General features: G+C 46.3%; 1 protein-coding gene across 3 annotated transcripts; it reads right to left on the reverse strand.

The window, feature by feature from the left end:
* Positions 1-310: 310 nt before the first annotated feature.
* On the reverse strand, positions 311-14920 carry PPIE (peptidylprolyl isomerase E). 3 transcript variants are annotated; one of them, XM_043876778.1, is made up of 10 exons: positions 14852-14920; positions 13744-13842; positions 11484-11527; positions 10985-11011; positions 9295-9376; positions 8544-8644; positions 7143-7266; positions 1997-2182; positions 861-1003; positions 311-666 (listed from the first exon to the last, which is right to left on the reverse strand). In XM_043876778.1, exons 1-10 carry the CDS (start codon positions 14880-14882, stop codon positions 598-600), a joined length of 906 nt encoding a protein of 301 aa, XP_043732713.1. In that variant the 5' UTR covers positions 14883-14920; the 3' UTR covers positions 311-597. The 3 variants fall into 3 exon arrangements, with proteins under 3 accessions (XP_043732713.1, XP_043732714.1, XP_043732715.1); XM_043876779.1 differs by having other exon boundaries at positions 14860-14905; XM_043876780.1 differs by lacking the exon at positions 14852-14920 and adding an exon at positions 14727-14783.
* Between the last annotated feature and the right edge of the window lie 473 nt (positions 14921-15393).

Raw genomic sequence — 15393 nt, forward strand, 5'->3', positions numbered from 1 at the left:
AAATAAGCAAATGCATCATGGAGACAGAAATACACTCACTGGCTCTGAGGCTGGCAGTGTGATGTGGGAGTGGAGGCACTGAAGACAGGAATTTTTCCACTGTCTTTGATGCCCATGGTGTTGACGGTCATCTGACAAGGGTATCTGGCCTGAAGATATATCACCCAGCATCTCAGGGAATTGTCCAAGGGAAGAAAAGAAAAGCTGTGGGGAATAGATTATGCCCTATTCCTACCAACCTGTCTCGGGGGACACTTTAGCCCTGACAGGCGACATCTGACAACTCCCAGGAACTAGCTGGAGGCAGCAGTACAAAAACTAGGATTTATTTACCAGAAGAAAATGTCCAGGAGTCACACAGGTGGGCCCAGGAGAAGCCCTGGCGGCAGAGGCCTGGAAAGGCCACGCCCAGCTGTCCACAGTGGGGAGGGCGGCCCTGAGTCCAAGGCCACACCTGAGGAAGGCCGGAGGTGGCGCAGGCTGTGCCTGCAGAGGAGCTGCCCCACGCTGACCCCGAGGAAGGGCCAGGACACGAAGCCCCGCTCGCTGCAAACAGGACACCTTGGGCGCCGGATCCCCGGTTTGACAGCTCCCCTCTCACACGTACTCCCCACAGTCGGAGATGATCACCTTCTGCTTGGGCTTCCCGTCCTTGCTGCCCTGGGCCTTTGCGGACCGAAAAGAAGAGGAGGAATCAGGGGAGGGAGGGTGGAGAGTAAGGGTGGCTCAGGGGTACCCGCCCCTCTGCCCATCCCACCCCCACCCCCCAACAGCAGCTTGTTGTGGTCTCTCTCTCTAGGTCCCCGATTCAGCTCTCCCACATTCACGGCTGTGCCCCAGGGGCCCCGGCAGCCACCTACCTCAATCTGCCGCAAGACATCCAGGCCATCCGTGATCTCCCCAAACACTACATGCTTGCCGTCCAGCCAATCTGTCTTGTCACATGTCAGGAAGAACTGGGAGCCGTTGGTGTTTGGGCCAGAGTTGGCCATGGAGAGCAGGCCTGGGGGAGAGAAGCGCCCGTCAGCTCCCCCGACCCTGCTGGTGGTCCTGGGCATGGAGGGGGGAGTGCAGATGCTGCCTCTGCACCTGCAGACGGGAGGGCGAATGGGACGAGGACCAGGAGCTGACTATGTGCCGGGTGGAGAAGAGTGGCTTCAGTGGACCAGTGGCGCTGGAAGTCAGACTAGAGGGGGACAGAGAGAACCAATGACAGGGAGTCTAGACAACTTTTTCAAGAAGTTTTGGTGAAAAAGGGGACCAGAGGCGTGGGTGATAGCTGAGGGGGGACATGAGTCAAAGATCGACACTGTGTGCTTTTGTGCTGATGGGCTGATCGAGCAGAGCAGGGGACAGGCATTACACGAGGCAGTGGCGGGGCGCAAGTGCAGAACCAGGTTCCGAAGGGCGCGGGGTAGGGAGGGTCTGGGTCGCAAGCAGAGGGGAGGTGGCTCAGCCCCTGTACTTGGCGGGGAAGTCGGTGCAGGCAGGTGTGGACAGATGCAGGAGGCCAAGCATCAGTGGGGGCAAAGGGTGAAGTGGAGGTTTTAGGAGTGAAGGAGGCAACTGTCGTCTCTGACCAAGACTGAGCATGAACTAGGGAGCTCTGTCCAGTGCGGCTGCCGAGGGCCCCCTAAAGAACTGCAGTCTTAAATATCAGTACAGTTCTGTATTTTTTTCTAGCTGCTGGGGAACCAACCACTGAAATTTTTTACTAGAGAGTCTGACAGAGAGAGGCAGGCAGAGGGGTTGAGGGAAGAAGAGCGGGCTTACAATGGCTGACCACAAAATTTACGCTACGCCCACAGCTGTGGACACAGTGGGGGACGGGCAGCACTCAGACGGAAACAAGCTCGCTCCGCTCCAGCCAGGCCGAAGGCCTCTCCTTTGTTCCCTGGGTCTGGAGGAGACCAGAACCACAGCCTGTCACCCACGCGTGCGCAGTCATCCTGCCCCAGCCCGGCCCACCGACCATCATCCACCAATCAGATCCCACCTGGTCCCGTGTGTTTGAGGATAAAGTTTTCATCGTCAAACTTCTTCCCGTAGATGGACTTGCCCCCGGTGCCGTTGTGGTTAGTGAAATCACCGCCCTGGCACATGAACTGGGGGATGATGCGGTGGAAGCTGCTGCCCTTGAAGCCAAAGCCCTTCTCATGGGTGCACAGGCAGCGGAAATTCTCTAGGGCCAAGAAAGGAAAAGGCGCCTGAGTCAAAAAACAAACCAATGGGGGGACTTCCTTGGTGATCCAATGGTTAAGATTCCATGCTTCCAAGGAAGGAGTACAGGTTCAGTCCCTGGTTGGGGAACTAAGATCCCACATGCCTCGGGGGCATGGTCAAAAAAACCCCAAACAACGAGATCTCTAACTAGACTCTGAAAAACTATGTTATATTTGTTTAATGTTCATATTTTCATTTCAAAATACGACATGTTCATTATAAACCTTTGAGATACTGACTATCTTGAAGGATTAGAAGGGATTCTAGTTAAAGAAGGCATGAAAACATGCATTATCCACCCTAAACTGGTGGTAAAGCAATTTTTAAAAAGAAAGACCAAACAGGATCTTAGAGAAAAAGACAGGTCAAGTCTTTGTGACTTTGCACTTGGCAATGTCTTAACTGCAACACTGAAAGTATAAGTAACAAAAAATTGGCAAATGAGACTTCATCAAAATGAAAAACTTTTGGACATCAAAGGACAGACACTCTCAACAAAATGAAAAGGCAACTTAGGGAATGGAAGAAAATATTTGCAAATCATATCTCTTAAGTGTTTAACATCCAGAATATAAAATGAACTCCTACAAATCAACAACAAAAAACCAACCTAGTAAGTAAATATGCAAAAGACTTGCACAGACATTTCCTCAAAGAAGATAAACAAATGGCCCCTACCCCTAAGCACGTGAAAAGATGCTTCACATCATTAGTCATTGCTGTTGCTGCTAAGTCGTTTCAGTCGTGTCCGACTCTGTGCGACCCCACAGACGGCAGCCCACCAGGATCCGCCGACCCGGGGATTCTACAGGCAAGTACACTGGAGTGGGTTGCCATTTCCTTCTCCAGTGCATGAAAGTGAGAAGTGAAAGTGAAGTCACTCAGTCGTGTCTGACTCTTCGCGACCCCATGAACTGCAGCCTACCAGGCTCCTCCATCTATGGGATTTTCCAGGCAAGAGTACTGGAGTGGGTTGCCATTGTCTTCTCTGCATTAGTCATTAGGGGAATACAAATCAAAACCACAATGAGATCCCACTTCCCAACTACTAGGATGGCTATGATAAACAGAAAACAAGTGAGGATGTAAAGAAACTAGAGTGCTTATACATTGTTTATGAGAATGGAAAATGGTGCAGCCACTGTAGAAAGTAATTTGGTAGTTCCTCAGAAAGTCAAACTAGAATTACCATATGACCCAGCATTTCCAGTCTTAGGGAGGCATCCAAAATAATTGAAAACAGGGATTTAAATACTTGTTTATACACAAATGTTCACAGTATCATTATCCATAATAACTGGCAAGTGGAGCCAGTGTTCAAGTGTCCATCAACAAATGAGTAGAGAAACAAATTGTGGACTATCCAGACAAGGGAATATTACCCAGCCATACTGATGCCTAAAAGACCCCTGAAAAAACAGTGCTAAGTGAAATAAGTCAGACATAAAAGGACAACTACTGTTATGACTCCATTTATATGAAATGTCTAGAATAGTAAATTCAGAGAGACAGACAGTAGATTAGCATTACCAGAGGCTGCGAGTAGAGAAAGGGGAGTGACTGTTTAACGAGTCCCGAGTTTCTACCGGGCTTCCTTGGTAGCTCAGCTGGTAAAGAATCTGCCTGCAATGCAGGAGACTCCAGTTTGATTTCTGGGTCGGGAAGATCCACTGGCGAAGGGATAGGCTACCCACTCCAGGACTCGAGCTTCCCTGGTGGCTTAGACAGTAAAGAATCCACCTGCAATGTGGGAGACCTGGGTTCAATCCCTTGGTTGGGAAGATCCCTTGGAGAAGAGAAAGGCTACCCACTCCAGTATTCTGGCCTGGAGAATTCCATGGACTGTATAGTTTCTACTAGGGGTGGTGCAAAAGTTTTGAGAGTAGATAGTGGTGATGGTTGTATAACATTGTGAATGCAATTAACGCCAGTAAATCATACACTTAAAAAATGGATAAAATGACTATCCCCTAAAAAGGAGTGAGAGAAGAGACAACAGCAACTAAAAATCTTCGGGACCTAGAAGACAAACAGATGAGCCATAACTGACAGAGCAGACCTAACAAAGCTGAAGCTTAAGCTGATAAAGCCAAGAAGCAATTTGATTTCTGCTGCAGAAATTCCAAAAACTCAGTGACAAGGATGAAGGTGGTTCTAAAAGCAGTAAGTCTGGTTGAAAGCTCACTTAAAGTAGCTAGCCCCCAGATCCTCTCTCTTCCCTAGCCCTGGCTGCTGGTGGGAGGTCTACCCTCCAGCAGGTTAAAGCAGAGGGTCTCTGGTCTGGGATGCTCTACACATACCTGAGGGTTGAGTTATGGAGACAAACGGAGATTTAGTGAAGTTCATATACTGCTCCCACAACCTCCCACCTTCCATGATGGCAAACAACTGGACACAGGACCATTAGCAAGAGACTAGAGTCTTCTCTGTGGCCTCTGCTCTATCCAAGAGACTGTAACTCAGGGATATGGATATCCAGGGTCCAACAGAAAGACAAAATCACCTCATAGAGGAAGCCTCAGTCAGCAAGCCTTACCAATGTCCAGGGAGTTTCCAAGCAGAGTTTAAGGACCCTAGTCTTAAATATGAGAAAGGCATCTAATGTGAAAAGCAAAGATTGAAACAAGCAAAGAGATCAATAACAAACAAAGAAAAACAAACAGGAAAAAAAACTGAAAAAAGTAATTTCAAATATAAGCTGTATAGGAAAAAGAAACTTTAGTATACTAATCTCTCAAGTTGAAATGATAGTACATGCCTGAAATAAGCACAGGGTGCTATGAAAAAGAACATTTAGAAAGATTCCAAAATATGAGTAGAGAAAAATCAGAAGGGATAAAAGTAAAGAGATAACTCAAGGAAAATTTTTCAAAAGATAGGACTGTCCTAATTGATGGGTGTGGTATGCAGGATATTGGCTTCTGAAAGATGTCTGTGTCCAAATTCCTGGAACCTAAGAATATGCTGCTCACAGCAGAAGGTACTGTGCAGATGTGATTAAGGTTACGGACACTGAGATGGGGAGAGTGGCCTAGATTACCTCGGTGGGCCTAGTATAATCACAAATCTATAACCAGAGAACCCTTCCCAGCTAAAGGCAGAAAGAGATAGTTAGAAGTAGATGGACTGTTGTACAGCAAAAACTAACAAAACATTGTAAAGCAATGATATTCCGTCTCCCCCACAACCCACCCAAAAAAAAAAGTGGATGGAAAAGGAGGCAAGCGATTCAAAACATGAGAGGGACTGAATCAATCACTGCTGGCTGTGATGACAAAGGAAGGCGGTCACAAGCCTCTGGAAGCTGGGACCAGCCCTCAGCTGCCAGCCAACAAGGAAATGGGTACCTTCATCTGCAGATGCAGGAAACTGAATTCTGTCAACAAGCTGACTGTCTCTGGAAACAGATCTACCCACAGAGCTTCCAATAAGGAATGTGGTAACCCAGCCACCACCTTCCTTTAACCTGGTGAGACCTGTGTTGGGACTTCTGGCCTTTACAACAGTTAAGACAATAAATTTATGTTCTTATAAGCTGCTAAGTCTGTGATAATTTGTTACAGCAGCAAGAGAAACCAATACAGTAGGGCCCACTGAATATCTGGCAGCATGGATGGAAGGAGACCTATTCCAAGGGGACAGGATTTCAGAACACAGACACAGACATCCTCCGAGCCTCCAGACCAGTATCTAACAGCTTTTAGGCATCTGAATCACTGAAGAAGTTGAATTTTAATTTTATTTAACTTGAATTAATTTAAGCTTAAAGAGTCACATGTGGACAGTGACTACCATATTCGGACAGCTCAGCTCTAGACAGAAAAAAAAAGGTTTTGTATAAAGGACCAAGAATCAGAATGACATTAGACTTCTCTAGAATTCTACATCCAAACTATCAGATGGGAAAGTAGAAATTTTCATACATCAGTCTCAAAAACCTGACCCTCCCAGCTCTTTTCTCCAGAAGCTACAGAATTACGTCATCTACCAAAATGAGGGAATAAATCAAAAAAGACAACAGAGGTTCCAACATAGGAAGTGAAGGCAGGAGATCCCACGACAAAAGCTATGAGATGGGCCTGGAAGGCAACTGGTCCAGGCCGGGGGAGGTCAGAGGGCTCCAGGGAGGAATAAGTGAAACTGACAAAATATCTGATGTGTTTGAACATGATGGAGATTTATAGAAGCAGGAAAATTTGGGAAAGCTCAGGAATATATGTACAGAATACTAAGCAAATGTGAAAACAAGATAATTATGAATTCCAGGGAAAACAAAGTGCTGTGTATGAAAAGGAGCTATCACAGTATGATGCTTACATAGTCAGAATAACCTGTGACCTAACCAAAATTATGGTAACAACATGAGGAGGATGAAGGAGCTGGGAAGGTGATTTAAAAAGCTAATTTCTTAACTTCTCAAGTGGGAAGCCAATAGATGTCTAAAATGAAAAGATATTAAAACAAAAAAAAAACAGAAAGTAGCAACATACATCTGTCATCTACAAATACAGAGGTTAAAAACCAGAAGAATCAGTTAAGAGTTGAAACTGGCTGCCTCTGAGAAGCAGCAAACGGTGCTGGGGGATGCAGCAGGGCAAGAGGACAGCATGGGGGGGCACTGCTGTGTTTTTCCAAACAAACTGTGAAATTAACACTCCTAACTATATGTCTACATAATAATATTTAGATTAAAAGAAGAATAAACAGAATTCAATATTTAACAAATGAAAAAATGTTCAAGAAGTTGTTAGTTATCGGTAGTTACTTCTGAAGAGTACGATTAAATGTGGAGAAGGAACAAAGACTCAGGTTTTCAATTTATTGCCTTCAATACTGTTGGAGTGTGTGTGTGTGTTTACTTTAAAAAACAAACCAGCCATGAATACGCATTCACTTGTATTACAGAAAAAACTGCTCACCTGCTGTCATGGGCACGACGTCTGAACGCAGGAGCATTTGGATGCGGCCAGCCGGCTTGTTCCCAATCTTGATGTCCATGTACACCTGAGGGTTTGACCGGGCCTTTTTTACAGCGGGCTCTCCCTAGATGCAGGAGAAACGGCCAGGTTAGAGAGAACGCCCTGACTCCCCAACTAGGAGAGCGAGTGTGAATGAACACACCTGAGAACCCAACTACAGTGAGCAAGCTGAACAGGGTGACGACAGGGAAGGCCTTGGGGCTGCAGAAGAAGGTGAAGGCCAGAGCCATGACCCCAGCTGGACATCCAGTGACAGGAGACTTCAGCACGGTCTACCTGGAGCCCCACCCTGCAGGCATGTCATCTCATCACACTCCCTCAGACACATGAGGCTGCCTCACTTTCACCCTCCCTGGGGTCACAAACAACACTTTTCTGGCCCCAAACAGACAACCCTCAACACCTTCACACCCCAGCTCAAGGTCACCCACCTTAATCCAGTTAAACGGGCCCATTTCTGCAACACCACCCCCTCCCTCTGTGTGTAGCCCTGTGTGTGCACAGGCTGGCTGCAACGGAAGCAAGGAGCACCAAAGTGCTTACAATGGAGGTGACCGGGACCTTGCTTTATACTCCACTTGAAGGCACTCTGCTTAGCCTCTGCATTTCCTGCTTGTGTCAGTGTGCATGGAAAGTGGCAAGTTGGTGAGTTGGAGGACACAGGATGAACAAGATTAGAGGAGGGAGGGTGAGACTTGCAGCAGAAACGTCTGAAGCTCAGGGCTAGAAACAGAGGCCAGGAGAGTCCAACAGCACATGAGAGGCTGTGAAAGATCAGAGTGACTGCTGCTGTTTTGGCAGAGATGGGAGAGAGACCACGAGTCAAGAAAGAAACCCGGAACACCAGTTACAAGGGGGAGGGGCAGCCGGAGAGGCAATGGTTAGAGAGGTGCAGTGAGAATCAGAAGAAAGTGCCAAGGCAGGTTCCCTGGGAGGGAGGACCTCAAACCTGTGCCAAGACTGAAGGGAAGGTACCCCCACCCTGCCCTGCCTCCCCTGCGTCAGGACAGGAAGACGGTGAGCTGGGAGCCCAACACTTGCGTGAAGGAGGGGGACTGATGAGGAGGGTGCAGAGACCCACTCACCGCCCTTCCTCACCTCACACTTCCTCCTCTTCAGTAACAATCACAGAACAGAATCCAGCAGAGCTGAGAAGCTCCTCAGGCAGAGCACAAGGGCGAGAGACTTAAAGCTTCTCTTCAGCTCACTCATTACCAACCCCCACCAAAACACCCTAAGTTCACTTTTCATTCTCTCTGCTTTTGCATGAGCATTGGCAGATTTCCATAAAAACCTAAAAAAACAAAGTCTCCTGGGGGAAGTGCCAGCCTGCAATCTTACCTCCCGCGTTTCCACTTTGGGGGGCTCTGACCCCTCCTCCTCTTTGTTCTCCTCAAGAGTCTTCCCAGAGAACTTCTTCAACCAGTCATCATCAGACCAAACTGAAAAGAAAGAAGCGAGCAGATGAGGACAAATTCAAGCCATCAGCCAGCTGCTAAGTAGGTGCTCTGGTCAGCGAAGCAGAACACATTCTGAGGCCCTCTCGGCCAGAGGTCTCCACTTTGGGAAGTCACACGCGTCAGGCAAGTTCCCATCTTTGCCAGCCCTGAAGTCCAGCTCTTCTGTGTGTTAGTCGCTTAGTCGTGTCTGACTCTTTGCGACCCCATGGACTATAGCCTCCCAGGTTCCTCTGTCCATGGGATTCTCTAGGCAAGAATTCTGGAGTGGGTTGCTATTTCCTTCTCCAAGCTCTCAGCAGGGCTATGTGAAAAGGCTATGCCCCAGGGAAAGGCGCAGCCCTTGCCAGTCCCAGCCCCTGATGGAACCTGCCAGGAATATTGAGAAAACTGGGACAGATGAGAGATCAGGCACGGCTTCTCTCATAAAGCAAACAATTACTCTGGTGTGGCTGAGAAGCTCACATTCTTTATTTCCCCACAAAGGTGGCAGAGGTCCTTTGCCAATGTAAACCATCCTCTACTACTGTCCGCCAGAGAAGCATTCAGTGCCTACTTTCAATAAAACTGGGACAGGAAGGCAAGCAAGGCCAAACTCGCAGGTGTGACGGGGCATCTGTATTGTTCCCACTCACCTGGTCTGGAAGAGCCTTCCTTAATCCTCATGGGTTTTGCCAAATTGACACGAATTGTCCGTCCAAAGAGCTCAGATTCATTCTGAAAAGTGTGAAAATCCAGTTGCTTAAACTGTTAGGTTAAAAGAAAGTCAGACACTTTCCATTTACTTCTGATACGTCTGAGACAAGTTCATGATTTGTTGTCCCTTAATCCCTGATCCCCTAACAGCAAGTTATGCACCTGCCACAAAGCAGCCTGTGGGCTGCAGAGAATTTCCTCCCAGGAGTCATCATACAGTTCCTTTCTCTTTTCTTTTAAATTTATTATTTCCTTATTTGGCTGCATTGAGTCTTAGGTGCAGCACATGAGGTCTTTCTTGTGACCCATGGACTCTCTAGCTGCAGTACAGGCTTAGTTGTTCTGTGGAATGTGGGATCTTAGTTCCTTGACCTGGGATTGAATCTGTGTCCTATGCATTACAAGGTGGATTCTTAACCACTGGGCCACCAGGGAAGCCCCTTTCTTTTTTAAAATTGAAGCATAGTTGATTTACAATGTTTTGGGTGTACAATAAACTGATTCAGTTATACATTATATATATATATGTATCTCCTTTGTCAGATTCTTCTCCATTATAGGTTATTACAAGACATTAAATAACAGGTTTCCTGGTCTATATAGCAGGACCTTGTTGTATATCTAGTTTATATGCAGTAGTATGTGACCTCCTTTCTTTCAATACTAGTAATGACCTGTACTAACAAAAGTGACACTGTGTTCAAAGCACTCTGAAATTACAAGGATAAATGCAATTTCCAAGTACCTGAGTTCATTTTCAAAAGTCAAGGTCAGCCTTAAGCAATGAGAAGTGATCTTGCTCTGAGAGCTGAGGAAAACATTTGATGAATGGGAAACAGAGAACAAGAATAAAGGAAAGCCTTATTACCCTAAGATAACTGGTACCAGGAAAGGTCACTCAATATGAAATCACTTAAAGGCAGTGAAGAAAATTTCATGGTAAAATGTGAAGGGGAAAAAAATTGGGACTGTACTATGATGAAACTAAAATTAATGAAAATAAATTTCTTATAGTTAAAATTCAGCTTTTAAACTACAGCCTAATTTGAAGAACAGAGATATAATGGATGTTTATACATCTGCAGTATTTTTTTCAATAAAATCCTATCAACAGTATAGATTATCTTTGCATTTCTTATCTGATGTGCAAATCCTAAGTATCCTGAAGAGGGAACACACACTCAAGAGCTGCATCATTGCCCCAAGGAGCTCTCCAGGCTGTCCCAATCACTTGGATCAGTAGCACATCCTATCATTATCCTTATCAAATTTCTCTTCTCAATTGTTAACACTTCACGAAACCCTGCCTTTTTTGTAAAATATGCAATTTCACCATGCAATCACTTTGCATTGTTTGCAATTTCCTATCCTAGACACAGGCAGCCAGTGAGAGACTGGTCAACGAGGATGGTTAGCCTTTACATTAGTATCAAATGGAGAAAGGTATTTGAGAAAGGACAATTTTATAAGTGATCAACTCACAGTGAATATTTTCACAGGGTGACAATCTGTACATACTTCCTCATGCAACCTTGTAACTTTGGAGGTTTAGCAAACCCAATGTAGAACTAAGTGCCCTCTGTACCACCAAAAAGCAACTTCTGTAAGAAGCAGGATTCCCAGCCTTACCATGTTGTCAATAGCTGCTGCAGCATCCTGCCAAAAAGACAAGGTATAAATTTAGGTTTGCAGTCAAATGCTTCTTGTAGTGTCTAAACACACACTTGGTAAAATGACAACAAAAAAACAATCCAACAGAAAAAGCTCTCTTTTTCTTCCTCACCCTTGTTGCATGTGTCTAACAAAGTGCACTTCCTGGCTGGCTTCAGCTATTTGCCATTTAGTGGAAGACAAAGAAAGTATCACCAGTGCTGCCAGGGAGAGATGCTCAAAGAGCAGGACTGCAGGAGTTCTGCAGAGCAAGAGGGGCAGGACCTAGCAGGTCTGCGATGTTAATCACAGCGCATGGTTTCATCTGAAGGCAGCTTTCCTTCAAACCGTGTTTCTCATCTCTCTGGAAGCATCAGCATGAGGCCCAAACAACCAACCCCAAATGAAGAACAGCTCCCTTTGTAATCAGTAACAATAACAAGCCAAAGACTTAACATAGATAACAGAATTTTCTCACCTCTGCCAACTCAAATTCAACAAAAGCAAATCCTCGGTGCTTTTCTGAAAAAAGGCAGACAATATCAAGCAATTATCATATTGAGAAATGGGAAGAAGCAGGTGGTCACAAAGAAAGTGAAGTCAGTCACATGCCTTATCCATTTACTAGAAATTCTACACCATCACTGTTTAGGAAAAAGGCATCTTACTCTGATTCTTTCTAGTTTAAATAACACTTCAAGCAACATTAAACTGTTTTGTAGTGAGTCAAAGTCAGTCATGTCCGCCTCTTTGTGAACCCATGGACTACCAGGAGCCTACCAGGCTCCTCTGTCTGTGGAATTCTCCAGGCCAGAATACTGGAGTGGGTAGCCTTTGCCTTCTCCAGGAGATCTTCCCAACCCAAGGATCAAACCCAGGATATTTTTCCGCATTGCAGGCAGATTTTTTACCATCTGAGCCACCACGGAAGCCCGTTTTATAGTGAACATAACTAAATAATGAACTATACTTTTAATCTTTAAAAGCAGGATTCTTTACCAAAGCCAAATCAAATCTTAACCTTTGCATGCAAGACAGCTAGAAAAATGAAGTCATTTAACCTATCAATCATTCATTCCAAGCATACATTCTGAACATCAACTGTGCATAAGTCATGAATCCTAAAACCTGGGTAAGGATGCTCAGATTTGATCCTCAGCAAAACGTAATCTAACCAACGCCAACTAGAAGGGCCAAGTGCACAACAGCATTAGTTTAAGTAACCAATTAACCTTACAGAGTCAACATAACCTTATTGTTTTTATACATATAAAGGTCCCAGGGAGGTTAAATCCATATACAAGGTTGATGACAGAGCTGAAGCCACACAACTCGTCTCAGGACTCAGCACAGCATAGGTTGCTGAAAGCACAAAACACTCTCAGGCCTTAATGAAGCTGAGGTTCTTTTGTCTCCTTGGGAAAAGAATTCACTGAGAGGCAAAGCGACATGGAAGAGTACTTTATTAGTATAGGACGCGTGTGAGAGATACAAGGAGGCAGGCAAGAGGGAGCTGTGACAAGAACTTAGTGGGGTACAACTTAATTTACTTTTAAAATTCATTTCTTTATTTATTTTTGGCTGTGCTGGGTCTTTGTTGCTGCATGGAGGCTTTCTCTAGTTGTGGCGAGTCGGGGCTACTCTCTAGGTGCATGGGTTACTCTCCAGTGCGTGGGCTTCTCATTGCAGTGGCGTCTCTTGTTGAGGAGCACAGCTCAGTAGTTATGGAGCACTGCCTCAGTTGCCACGAGGCATGTGGAATTTTCCCTGCATTGGCAGGCAGATTCCCAACCACTGGATCACCAGCGAAGTCCTGGGCTATACTTTTATAATTAAAGAAAAGTGAGGAGGAGGAGAAGACTACCCTCTTCCTCGTTCTTTGAGTCTCCCATCATTAATTCTTCCTACATGCTGGGTAGGGGAGTTTTTGACCCTGCATGGCCCCACTGGGACTGTCATGGAGCTATGGAAATGAGCAAGAAGGCTCATATGGTAAATCATCTCAGGTTTCAGTATAATGTTACCTTTCCCCTATATTTTTGTTTTTAGGGTGTGCACAGGAGCAAGGCCAAAGGATCATTAACTTACTGACCTCAACCAGCAGAATGCAGGTATCACTGCTATATAGTGCTGTTGTTAAGCAGGGCTGCTTGGTTTTGTTGCTAAGCAAGCTGGCTTTCTTGAGTGATCAATTAACTCACAGGGGTCTCCCAAAATTCCCTCTCTATGATCCCCTAGTGGGATTTCTAAACTAGTTGTGTACTCTAGAGCGGGGCCTAAAACTCCAATCTTAAAAATGACAACAAAGGTTAAGACAGAAAACTGAACTGCAACTGTGATACTAATTGAAGGAAAAGTTCTCCAGGTGCAAAGAAGCTGAGGCCCCATTGTTGAGGCTGGGCTTTCCTGCTACCCTATTTAACAGCACAGCTGCCAAGAAGAGAGCCGCTGTAGGAGAGTGCCTGGCAGGCAGTTTGAAACAACAGATCTCCATACAGCTCGAAACCAATCTTCCTACTGGCTAACTGAAAAGCTTATCTTACTTCAAATGCAATATATGGGATCTGAAAAGCATACTGCAGCTCACAACCACAAGCCTCAGAAAAGTCCTTCTGCATAAAGATCACTGTCAGGCTGCCCAAAGCATGTTTAGAATGTACTGTAATATGACTTACAAAAATTTTAAGTTCTTTCCTAGCAGGAGGATTCTGGGCATGAGAAACACTAAGACGACTCACCTGTTTCATAATCCAGAGGAATCTGGATATCCGTGATGTCTCCAAAAGGGATAAAAGCAGCATGGAGAACTTTGTCATCCACCTCCTCCGCGAGTCCACCTGCAAAGACACCAAGTGCCTTCTGAACTACTGTCCTCCAGTCTGTTGAGAAGTCCCGGCTGTAAAATTAGCATGTTGCCAGGGAAGGGATCTTTCCATTCAGTCCTGAGTTCATAAACATCCCTCTCATTTGCTCCTTCACACTTACTTATGAAGCACACTCTTCACTCTCCTTTCAGACCTTCACCTAGCCCAGAGATTCCCTCAACAGCCTCATAACTGCCTCCCTTCTCCTCCACAAAGCCAACCAGTACCATCCTGGGAACGTCCAGACTTTAACTCATCACTTCCCTGCTTAAAGTACCTTATCCTCGGGATAAAGTACAAACTTAGCACTGTACACAAAGCTGTTCACAAGGCCCTGCCCTTCTTCAGCCTCTTACCCTTTGCTTCCCCGCAAAACGACGCATTTGCCTCCAAGTGTTAGGCTATTTTACACCTTTGGGCTTTTGCTCTAGCTGCTCCCTTTCAGTAAACACACTTGCTCCTACTTCGCTACCTGCCTAATTCCAGCTCATCACCGGCGTCACCGCAGCCTGAAAACTTGCTCTCACCTCTCCAGATAGAGGGGTCATTTCTCCCCACACCGAGGCCTATGTCACCAGTGTCCGTCCCCACCAAAGCTCTCATCAAACTGTGCTATTGAGGTTATTCTCATTTTTAGCCGGCTAGCCTGGGAACTCTTTCCTTCAAGAGTGGGGGCTGAGCCATCGCTGCGGTGAATGTAAAATGAATGAACGCGAGGATTCAGAGGTCCCTAATATTCCTCCCACCATTGCCCCGTTCTCAGGTGATGAAGAGATTCCTGTTAGAGGTTGGCGGGCTTCGAAGAGAGGTGCAATTACAGTTATGTCTCAGGCTCACTCCCTGAGGCCAAGCAATACCGCCACAGATGCCACCTAGACAGCTGCTCGCCGCCTCTCGCGTCCGGAGACCTGTCCAGCTCTACTCAACGACCCACTCGCGGCCCGGTTCGCCCAACCTCCGCCTAGCGCCCAAGCCTGCTCACCCACGTACAACACTCGCTTGGTAGTGGCCATCTTGCTCTTGCGCTCTTCCGCCGGAAGCCTGCGTTCGACCCGCCCCTTCCCCAAGGCTCCGCCCCCGCGTACGGCGATCGCAGACCCCGCCCACTCTGGCATAACCCGTGCGGGCCTCTGGGTGCCGTGGGGCTGCGAGTGCAGCGTAGGTGCGTGTTGGCACCTGAACCGACACGGCTCCGGCTCTGCCGGTGCTCGCTGCTGCGGAACACACTCCCTTGCGGAGTCAGAAGGAGTCCGCAAGCAATAAACAACCAATAAAGTACGGTCCACGGGCCACCCCGCCCATCTATTTTTGGACAACCTGGAGCCACGAATGGTTTTTACATTTTTAAAGAGCTGGGGGTCGGGGAAAGAAGAAGAAACAAGAATAATATTTCGTGACATGTGAAAATTGTATTAGATTCAATTTTCATAAAAAAATTTTATCAGAACGCAGCCTTACTCATTCTTTTTAGTATTCATATGTGAGTGCTTTCAGGCTGCAGGGCAGATCCAGAGCCTACAAAGC

Source organism: Cervus elaphus, chromosome 20 (assembly GCF_910594005.1).
Source record: "Cervus elaphus chromosome 20, mCerEla1.1, whole genome shotgun sequence".
NCBI classification, from domain to species: domain Eukaryota; kingdom Metazoa; phylum Chordata; class Mammalia; order Artiodactyla; family Cervidae; genus Cervus; species Cervus elaphus.